Raw genomic sequence first — 11,439 nt, forward strand, 5'->3', positions numbered from 1 at the left:
CACAGCTGATCACATGACAGAGCTGACATTATCTGCTTTTTCTGCTGATCGGTGATCCACTGTGTCCCAGGGACACAGTGCACCGCCGATCGCCGCACACCCCTGGGGTTAGAGTGGGAGGACGTCCTCCCAGAACTAAAGAACCACCTCGCGTCCATCATTTCCTTATATGGGCGGGAGGCGGTTAATAGCAAAAATTCAAACATTTTGTTTTTTTTTCTCAAAATTGTCGGTCGTCTTTTTTTTTTTTTTTTTTTATAACACAAAAAAATTTAAACCGCAGACGTGAACAAATACCATTAAAATAAAGCTCAATTCAAGGGAAACAAAGGATGTAAATTTCATGTGGGTGTAGTGTTGCATGACTGCACAATTGTCAGTAAAAGTGACACAGCGCCAAGAATGCAGCCAGAGAGAAGGAGAAATGATTGCTTTTACAGCCTTTGTGGGTGTAAAAGAAATCCGTGTAAAAAAAGAAAAAAAATCTTCAGCACCCCCCACAAGTAGTACAGTGTCACTATGGTGACACTGTACTGCTCGGGTGACAGTATGTAAACCCCCCCATAAATATAAAAAAATAAAATGTAAGAAACTAATTTAGAAAAATTATAATTTTTGGCTATAAACTAATTTGGGTGGTTATTTTATATATTTTTGTTTTTACTAAAAAGATAACTGAATACATTTTGGCCAATATTTATGAAAAAAGATTATTTGCAAAATTTTATAAGAAAAACATTTTTTTTTTTTTTTTAATTATTGGACTTTTTCATTTTTATATAGCAAAAAAAAAAATCCCAGTGGTGAATAAATACCACCAAAATAAAGTTGTATCTGTCTCAAAAATAATTGCTAAAAAATTCATATGGGTACAGTGTTGCATGACCGTGCAATTGTCATTCAAAGTGTGAGGGCGCTGAAACCTGAAAATTGGCCTGGACAGGAAGGGGGTGAAAGTGTCTGGACTTGAAGTGGTTAAAGCCACTGATTTGAGTTGATGTTTCCCGCTGATTTGAAGTTGCCCTGTGTAAAATACTCTGATATTTTGTGTGCTTTAGGCTCTGGGAGGCGGCTACTTACACTGGGGCCACTTCGAAATGATGCGTTTGACCCTAAACCGCAAGTTCAATGCTCGCACCACCTTCAGCCTGTGGATGGTGGAAGCACCCAACAAGCCCATTACTCGCAAAGGACTCGGCCACCGTATGGGTGGGGGGAAAGGCGCCGTGGACCATTACGTCACCCCAATCAAAGCCGACCAGCTTGTCGTGGAAGTGGGGGGTCAATGCGAGTTTGAAGATGTCTTTCCGGTCCTGGAACAAGTGGCCAAGAAGCTTCCTTTCGCAGCAAAGGCCGTTAGTCGGGAGAGCCTAAAACAGTTGCGGGAAGAGTTGGAGGAGAGGCAAAGGAACAACCAGAATCCATGGACCTTTGAACGCCTTGTGACACGCAACATGATGGGGTGTAGGAAGTATCTCAGTCCGTATGATCTTCATTTTAAGGGAAGATATTGGGGAAAACGCTACCTGAAAGCTCGTGTATGAGGCTGTTCACCTTCGCTCATTCAAAATGGAGGCTTTTATGGTCGAAGTTAAAGTGGTTCTAAGGTCTCAAGGTTTTGCATGAAGGTAAAAAAAACCTTCTGTGTGTAGCATCCCTCCCCCCAACACTTATCTGAGCCCCCTCTTGATCCAACGATGCCTACAAAAGCCTTGGTTCTCTGAGGACTCTCACTCCTTGGCTTTCGCTGCTGTCAATCACAGCCAGTGAACCAATCAGGAGGGGGGGGGGGGGCCGAGCCGCAGCTCTGTGTGTGAATGGACGCGCAGGGTGCCCCCATAGCAAGCTGTTTGCTATGGGGCAACCTGATGGGAGGGAGGGGCTGGAGCTCCGGTGGAGACCCGAGAAGAAGATGAAGATCCGGGCTTGTCTGCAAAACCTTTGGATAGAGCAGATAGGTATGACATTGTTATTACAAGACTTTAGTATCACTTTAATTTCTGTGGCTATGTATTATGCTGAAATGGGGACTGTTTTATGTTCTCAGTCCAATTCCATGATGGTGTCTCGTCCCGTGACAAAATGGAATCTGTTGTGTTCGTACAGTTGGTCGCCAGACCGCAGGCTGAAGATGACTACATTTGGTTGTTGAATTTGTACTTTTTTTGGTTTTTTTTATGCGTACTTCATTATGATTTAAATAAAGATTATTCTACATTGAAAATCCACAGAGATCACTAAATATGTGGTAAGGCTGCAGAAACCGGTATGAAGTCGGGTATTCTTTGTACTAACACCCTCCGTTGTTGTAGTCTGTTGTCCGTTGTACAGAGTGTCTAAATCTTCCTGTGCAGACCAATTTGGACAAGATGGCTCCAGCGATCAATGGTCAGTCCTTAGTAGTTGTAGACACTCCCCCTCCGCTTCTTTGTAATACAAGTCTGTGTACGGGCTCTCCCCGGACCCCGCATTCACTGTATCCGTTCTCCCCGGACCCCGCATTCACTGTATCCGTTCTCCCCGGACCCCGCATTCACTGTATCCACTCTCCCCGGACCCCGCATTCACTGTATCCGCTCTCCCCGGACTCCGCATTCACTGTATCCGGTCCCCAACAGGACACAGAACATGGAAATGCAATTATTTTAGTAAATTATAAACTCCTTCCTTTTATCATCAGCTCACCTGTACCCCATCTATACAGCTCACCTACTGTAAACCCCTTCTATACAGCTCACCAGCATCTCTTGTATATATCTCCCCTGTACCCCATCTATACATCTAACCAGCATCTCTTCTGTACAGCTCACCTGTACCCCTTTAATACAGCTCACCCACTGTAAACCCTTTCCATACAGCTCACTAGCATCTCTTGTATACAGCTCACCTGTACCCCATCTATACAGCTCACCAACATCTCTTGTATACAACTCACCTGTACCCCATCTATACAGCTCACCATCATCTCTTGTATACATCTCACATGTACTCCTTCAATACAGCTCACCCACTGTAACCCCCTTCTATACAGCTCACCTGTACCTCTTTTATACAGCTCACCAGCATCTCTTGTATACAGCTCACCTGTACCCCTTCTATACAGCTCACCAGCATCTCTTGTATACAGCTTACTTGTACCCCATCTATACAGCTCACCTGCACCCCGCCTATACAGCTCTCCTGCATCTCTTGTATACAACTCACCAGCATCTCTTATACTGAATGCGGGGTCCTGTACTCCTTCTATACAGCTCAACTTTACCCTTTTATACAGTTCACCAGCCTCTCTTGTATACATGTCACCTGTACCCCTTCTATACAGCTCACCAGTATCTCTTGTATACAGCTCACCTGTACCCCTTCTATACAGCTCACCAGCATCTGTTCTATACATCTCACCTCTACCCCTTCTATACAGCTCACCTACTGTAAACCCCTTCTATACAGCTCTTCTACTGTAAACCCCTTCTATACAGCTCACCAGCATCTCTTCTATATATCTCCCCTGTACCCCATCTGTACATCTAACCAGCATCTCTTCTGTACAGCTCACCTGTACCCCTTCAATACAGCTCACCCACTGTAAACCCCTTCTATACAGCTCACCAGCATCTCTTGTATACAGCTCACCTGTACCCCATCTATACAGCTCACCAACATCTCTTGTATACATTTCAACTGTACCCCTTCTATACTGCTCACCAGCATCTCTTGTATACAGCTCACCTGTACCCCATCTATACAGCTCACCTGTACCCCATCTATACAGCTCACCTGTACCCCATCTATACAGCTCACCTGTACCCCATCTATACAGCTCACCTGTACCCCATCTATACAGCTCACCTGTACCCCATCTATACATCTCACCAGTATCTCTTGTATACATCTCACATGTACCTCTTGTATACAGCTCACCAGCATCTCTTGTATACAGCTCACCAGCATCTCTTGTATACAGCTCACCAGCATCTCTTGTATACAGCTCACCTGCATTTCTTGTATACAACTCACCAGTATCTCTTGTCTACAGCTCACCTGTACCCCTTCTATACAGCTCACCAGCATCTGTTCTATACATCTCACCTCTACCCCCTCTATACAGCTCAGCTACGTCCATTCTGTACAGCTCATCAGCAGCTCTTGTATACAACTCTCCTGTACCCCTTCTATACAGCTCACCAGTAGCTCTTGTCTACAGCTCACCTGTACCCCTTCTATACAGCTCACCAGCATCTGTTCTATGCATCTCACCTCTACCCCCTCTATACAGCTCAGCTACGTCCATTCTGTACAGCTTATCAGCATGTCTTGTATGCATCTCATCTGTACCCCTTCTATACAGCTCACCAGCATCTCTTTTATAGATCTCTCCTATACCCCATCTATAAAGCTCACCAGAACCTCTTGTATACATCTCACCTGTACCCCTTCTATACAGCTCACCATAGTGAGCATGCATAGTCCAACAGACCTGGCTAGATCCAATACAGATCAGCTTGAGGATGTCCAGAAACTATACTAAAATCAGAGGTCAGTTTGCTGGGAAAGTCCATCTGTATTGCCGTTCTGTCGTTTGTACTGCACAGTAAAGTTGTAGGGCTGCAGTGCAAGACTCCACCGAAATAAGTGTCCGTTGTTCCTGGAGACTTGATTCAGCCAGATCAAGGAGTTCTCAGTGAACACCATGAAGGATCATCCATAGAGATATGACTGAAGTTTTTTCAGAGCCCACACCACCACCATCATCCCTTTTCCACAACTGCATACCCCACCTCCACGGATAGCAGTTTGCAACTGATGTAGGCAACAAGGTCCTCATTGCCGTTGGCCCCCAATTGGCTTAGCTCTGCTCCCAACCCAAAAGGTAGAGGCATCTGTATGGACACAAAAACATTTTGGTCAAGGCCAGCAAAGACTGGCAGAAATTAAAGCATTTATTCAGGCGCTAGAAAGCATTCTCGCACTCTAGGGACCACAGGACCTGATGGGGAAGATTCTTTCTGTACAAGTCAGGGGTTTAACTATCGTGCTATAGTTGAGGGACAAACCTCCTATAGTACCCTAAAGTGCCTAGGAACGCCAAGACTTGGGCTTTCATCTGGTGAGTGGGCCAGTTGGCTATTGCGTCTAGCTTACCTGGTTTAGGGCGCTGTTGCTCACTTGATGCCTGAGGTACTGAACCTTAAACATCCATATGCTGTATTTTTTCCGGTTTTAATGTTAGTCCCATAGCCCTGATGCAGTCTAACACGGCACCCAGGTGGAGCAGATATACCTCCCAGGTATTGCTGTAGAACCCAATGTCATCCAGGTATATACAGGCATAATCCTAGAGGAATCAATGAGACCATCTACTATCCTCGAACGTCATCGGAGTATACTTCATCCCAAACAGAATGACCTTATACTGGTACAAGCTGAAGGGGGTTATGAATGCAAACTTTGGAACAGATTTCAGGTCCAGAAGAATCTGCCAGTACCCTTTGCATAGGTCATGGGTAGTTAGGAAATTACCTTGGGCGATGCAGTCTAACAGCTCATTAACCTAAGGCATGGGATATGCATCAGTCATCATGCAGTTGTTCAGCCTGTGGCAATCTACACAGAAACAAATAGTACCTTTCTGCTTCCGCACTAACACTACTGAGGATGCCCAGGGGCTGTTGGATGGCTCGATGACTCCTAAATCGAGCATCTCCCTCTTCTCCTTCCTCATACCTTCTCTCACTGACTCGGTTACCCGGTAAGTCACCTGCTACCTGCTAGAGGAGGCAATCCTGGGGTCTCCACGCGGTGCACATTCATAGTAGTGTACACAGGTTGGTGGAAAACATGTCCTGATGCTGCCTAAGGACCAGCTTGGCCAAGTCCTACTGCTCCAGCCCTAGCTGCCCATCTAACCTCACTGCCTCTACACCTGCTCTGTCCCCATCACTCGCTGGCTACCTCCAGCAGGGGAAGGTTCTCATATGGTGGCTATCTCCTCAGGCCTGTCCTTTGAGCATGTTCACATAGAATGTACACCAGGCTCTTTCACCTGAGCCTTTAGCTACCAGGTAGGTAGTGTTGCATATTTGCTGCACTACCTTATAGGGTCCCTGCCAAGCGGCCTGTAATTTGTCCAACTTAGTAGGCTAGAGAGCAGGAACGTTCTGCCCTACAGCCATGGTGCAGTGCCGGGTGGTATGATCATACCACTGCTTCTGTCACCCCTGCATGGTCTGAAGGTTCTTCCACATGGTGAGTTCCTTCAGCCAGTCCCTGAGTTCTTGTATCACAGAGGTCTCCTCAGCCCCCTCACATAGTCCCTTAGTCTGGGGGTGGTGGGGAGAGCTCTGTAGAGGCCTAATTCCACAGAGCTTCCACAACTGCTGGGTCAGGTCTGCAGTAAATGGAGTCCCTTGGGCCAAGATAATTCCTGAAGGAATCCCCCCCTGACAAAGATCTAGAGCAGGGCCTCCACCACTGTCTCCACGTGGATGTTTGTCAGGGGAATTGCCGCTGGGTAACGAGTAGCGAGTAGCATAATCTTCCATCGTCAAGATACAGCATATCTTTTCCCGAAGGGACTGGGTCAGGGTAATGTTGCTACCAGGTCTACAGCTATCCTGCTAAAAGGCTCGGCTATGATTGGTAAGGGGTACATAGAAGCCTTTCTTTCCCACCCACTGACAAGTATCACAGGTGCAACAATAATGTCCCTGATTATCCCTGGCCAAAAGAATAGCTGAATCAAATGGCGAAGGGTTTTGGTCACTCCAAAGTGACCAGCTAAGTGAATGTCATGTGCGATGCTAAGCAGGTCGCGCCGATATTTTTCCAGCATGACCAGCTGTCACTTGGGCACCGGATAAGGTCCCTTCCCTTCAGTCACCCAATATAGTAATCCCTGATCCCATACTATCTGTTCTCTTCCCCTGGGTCTGTCCCTGCCCTCTCCTGGCAACTACAGTTGTGTTCAAAATAATAGCAGTCAGACATCAGTAACCTGATCAATCACTGTTTTTGGTAGAAATTATATTTCTACATGGCAAATAATTTACTAGCAGGTGTAGTAGAGTAATAGAAATCCAACAGACCCAACAGTCATGACATGCATGCTGCTGATTCTGTGTAATTGAATCACTAATTGAAAGGGGCATGTTCAAAATAATAGCAGTGTGGAGTTCTATTAGTGAGGTCATTCATTCTTTGAAAAACAGGTGGCAATTATTGCCATTATTTAAGGAAGGAAGGCAGCAAATGTTGTACATGCTGGTTACAGTGCATTTCTCTCTGAAATTCTGAGGAAAATGGGTTGTTCCAGACATTGTTCAGAAGAACACCGTAGCTTGATTAAAAAGTTGATTGGAGAGGGGAAAACATATAAAGAAGTGCAGAAAATGATAGGCTGCACAGCAAAAATGATTGCAAATGCTTTAAAATGGCAACCAAAACCTGAAAGATGTGGAAGAAAGCGAAAAACTACCATTTGAATGGATAGAAGAATAGCCAAAATGGCAAGGACTCAGCCAACAATCAGCTCCAGGAAGATCAAAGAAGGTGTAAAGTTACCTGTGAGTACTGTTACAATTAGAAGACGCCTATGTGAAGCCAAGCTATCTGCAAGAAGCCCCCGCAAAGTCCCACTGTTGAAAAAAAGACGTGCTGAAGAGGTTACAATTTGCCAAAGAGCACATTGACTGGCCTAAAGAGAAATGGCGCAACATTTTGTGGACTGATGAAAGAAAGATTGATCTTTTTGGGTCTAGTGGCCGGAGACAGTTTGTCAGACGACCCCCAAACACTGAATTCAAGCCACAGTACACTGTGAAGATAGTGAAGCATGGTTGCGCAAGCATCTTGATATGAAGATGTTTCTCATACTACGGTGTTGGGCCTATTTATCGCATACCAGGGATCATGGATCAGTTTGAATACATCGGAATACTTGAAGAGGTCATGCTGCCTTATGCTAAAGAGGAAATGCCCTTGAAATGGGTGTTCCAACAAGACAACGACCCCAAACACACCAGTAAACGTGCAACATCTTGGTTCCAGACCAACAAGATTGACGTTATGGAGTGGCCAGCCCAATCCCCGGATCTTAATCCAATAGAAAACTTGTGGGGTGACATCAAAAATGCAGTTTCTGAGGCAAAACCAAGAAATAGAGAAGAACTGTGGAATGTAGTCCAATCATCCTGGGCTGGAATACCTGTTCACAGGTGCCAGAAGTTGGTTGACTCCATGCAACACAGATGTACAGCAGTTCTCAGAAACAGTGCTTATACAACTAAATATTAATTAAGTGATTTAAAGGAAAGAAAAAAATCTTCAAACATTTTTCAGTTTATATAGTGAATGTTTGAGTTTGTAAAGAAGAATACAAACACTGCTATTTTTTTGAACAGTCTAATATTCACTTTTCTTCAATTTTTTTTAGAGGAACAACACAAATTTGGTATATTTTTCTTCATGTTTTGATTTGGAATAGAATGTGTAGTGTTCCCAATGCATTTGTGTGTATGGAAATAAAAGCTAATAGAAGGATTTTGAGCTTTATTCACTTTTTTCAACACACTGCTATTATGTTGAACACAACTGTAGCTAAAGTCGGGTCAGATAGTAGTTCCTGGGTGAAGTCAATCAGGGTTGCCCAGGTAAGGGGTGGTACGGTCTGGTCGGGGGCAGACACTCCTTGACTGGCTTTTAGTCTTTCTTGTCTTCCATAGCTATGGCTTCAAAAGCATCCAGGGCCCAAACGGACAGCTTGCTGTTCAGGATGGTGACCCAGTCAGCTTCGTTGATTCCCTGGAGATTGCACTGGGTCTGGAAGACTTGTAAGTACCAGTTGATTTCCTCTACCCCATCCTGGTAGGGTCAGAATGCAGCATACGGACGTTTATACCCTGGTCTCTGGCTGAGGTGCCCCCAATCGCCTTCTGTAGCTCAAGCATTTTCAGGTGGGTCGTGTCTGCAATTATCTGGGTGATCACCTCTTGTGGTGCTTTAGAGCGCCAGACGCCACTGGCTGTTTTGCTGGACCTCAGCCTGGGCCCTTTCCATAGCTGGCTTGCTGACTCTGAGGCTGGTCCGTTCACTTTCCATCAACTTAGCAATTAGGGTGGCCTTTGACTTGTTGCTGGTGCTCTGTCCTCTTGATTCCAGCAGATCCTTGAGTGTGTTTCACTTAAGGATGGAGTAGGGAAGCTCAGTCCCGGTAGTGGTTTTGATGTTCCAGGCACAAGGAAGCATCCCATCATTGCCACCAAATGTGATGAACTCCTATCACCGCGACTGGGTATCTCCGCCAAGCAGCTGCTTCCCAAGAAGTGACTATAGCTACCCCAAAGAACTAGACAACACCAGTCTCTGGAATAAACAGGAAGAACTGCTATATGAAAGAAACAGATAATAGACAATTGCATTTTAAAACAGAGTCCTCTGAGCAATGGTTCTCCTGCAGCCCCAAGTTCCTGACAAAGCTGTCTGTAGCAGTTCCCTCCGGGAACTCCACTTTTGTTGAGGGGAAAAAAAATTCCCTTCTGGGTGATCTGTGATCCATTTGGGAGTATCTCACAAAAATGTTTATTTTTCCGTGAGATACTCCCTGTATATGGATCACCCGTCCTCTATACGGATCTCCTGTTCTCCCTGTATACGGATCTCCTGTCCTCCCCGTATACGGACCTCCCCTCCTCCTCGTATACGGATTGAACGTCCACCCCGTATACGAATCTCCCCTCCTCCCCGTGTACGGATCTCCTGTCCTTCCCGTATATGGATCTCCCGTCCCCCCCGTATACAGATCTCCCCATATACGGATCTCCCGTCCACCCTGTATACGGATCACCCCTCCTCCCCGTATACGGATCTCCTGTCCACCCTGTATACGGATTTCCCTTCCTCCCCGTATACGGATCGCACGTCCACCCCGTATACGGATCTCCCCTCCTCCCCGTATATGGATCTCCCGTCCACCCTGTATACGGATCTCCCCTCCTCCCCGTATACGGATCTCCCGTCTTCCCTATATATGGATCTCCCGTCCACCCCGTATACGGATCTCTCCTCCTCCCCGTATATGGATCTCCCGTTCTCCCCGTATACAGATCTCCCCTCCTCCCCGTATACGGATCTCCCCTCCTCCCTGTATACGGATCGTACGTCCACCCCGTATACGGATCTCCCGTCCACCCCGTATATGGATCCCCCCTCCTCCCAGTATACGGATCTCCCGTCCACCCTGTATACGGATCTCTCCTCCTCCCAGTATACGGATCTCCCATCCACCCTGTATACGGATCTCTCCTCCTCCCAGTATACGGATCTCCCCTCCTCCCAGTATACAGACCGCCCGTCCTCCCCGTATACGGATTGGCCATCCACCCTGTATACGGATCTCCCCTCCTCCCCCGTATACGGATCAACCGTCCACACCGTATATAGATCTCCCCTCTCCCCGTATACGGATCACCCCTCCTCCCTGTATACGGATCTCCCCTCCTCCCCGTATACGGATCTCCCCTTCTCCCCGTATACGGATCTCCCGTCCACCCAGTATACGGATCACCCATCCGACCCATATACGGATCTCCCGTCCTCCCCGTATACAGACCGCCCGTCCTCCCCGTATACGGACCGCCCGTCCTCCCCGTATACGGATTGGCCGTCCACCCCGTATACGGATCAACCGTCCACCCCGTATATAGATCTCCTCTCCTTCCCTTATACGGATCTCCCGTCCACCCCGTATACGGATCTCCCCTCCTCCCCCGTATACGGATCAACCGTCCACCCCGTATATAGATCTCCTCTCCTTCCCTTATACGGATCTCCCGTCCACCCTGTATACGGATCTCCCCTCCTCCCCCGTATACGGATCAACCGTCCACCCCGTATACAGATCTCCCCTCCTACGCGTACACGGATCACCCATCCAACCCTTATACGGATCACACCCCCTCCCCGTATACGGATCTCCCGTCCTCCCCGTATACGGATCGCACCCCCTCCCCGTATACGGATCTCCCCTCCTCCCCGTATACGGATCTCCCGTCCTCCCCTTATACGGATCGCACCCCCTCCCCGAATACGGATCGGCCGTCCACCCCATATACGGATCTCCCCTCATCCCCGTATACGGATCTCCCGACCTCCCCGTATACGGATCTCCCGTCCACCCCATATACGGATCTCCCCTCCTCCCCGTATACGGATCTCCCGACCTCCCCGTATACGGATCTCCCGTCCTCCCTGTATACGGGTCTCTGGTCCCCCATACAATGTTGCTCGGTCCTCACATTCTGCTCACAGTCGCACAGACACCGGCAGGCACCGACAGGACGGAGGGCCGGGAGGAGGGGACACCCAAAGCAGGGCACAGCCGAAATAACTGTCCATTCGTGACGTCACGCCAAGCATCCTCGTCGCCCCGGCAACCAACCGCTCTCC

At 47.5% G+C, this 11,439-nt stretch overlaps 1 protein-coding gene across 1 annotated transcript in view; it reads left to right on the forward strand.

Moving 5' to 3' along the window:
• The window catches only part of MRPL16 (mitochondrial ribosomal protein L16), an 11,820-nt gene extending 9,596 nt beyond the window's left edge, over positions 1-2,224 (forward strand). The window contains exon 4 of the mRNA XM_089672879.1: positions 1,059-2,224. Coding sequence (XP_089529005.1) covers positions 1,059-1,544 — 486 coding nt within the window. The 3' untranslated portion in view covers positions 1,545-2,224. The remainder of the gene's footprint in view (positions 1-1,058) is intronic.
• Positions 2,225-11,439: the final 9,215 nt, after the last annotated feature.

The sequence above is a fragment of the Staurois parvus genome, unplaced genomic scaffold (assembly GCF_062004578.1).
Source record: "Staurois parvus isolate SC_StPar_1 unplaced genomic scaffold, SC_StPar_1.0 ptg000132l, whole genome shotgun sequence".
NCBI lineage: Eukaryota > Metazoa > Chordata > Amphibia > Anura > Ranidae > Staurois > Staurois parvus.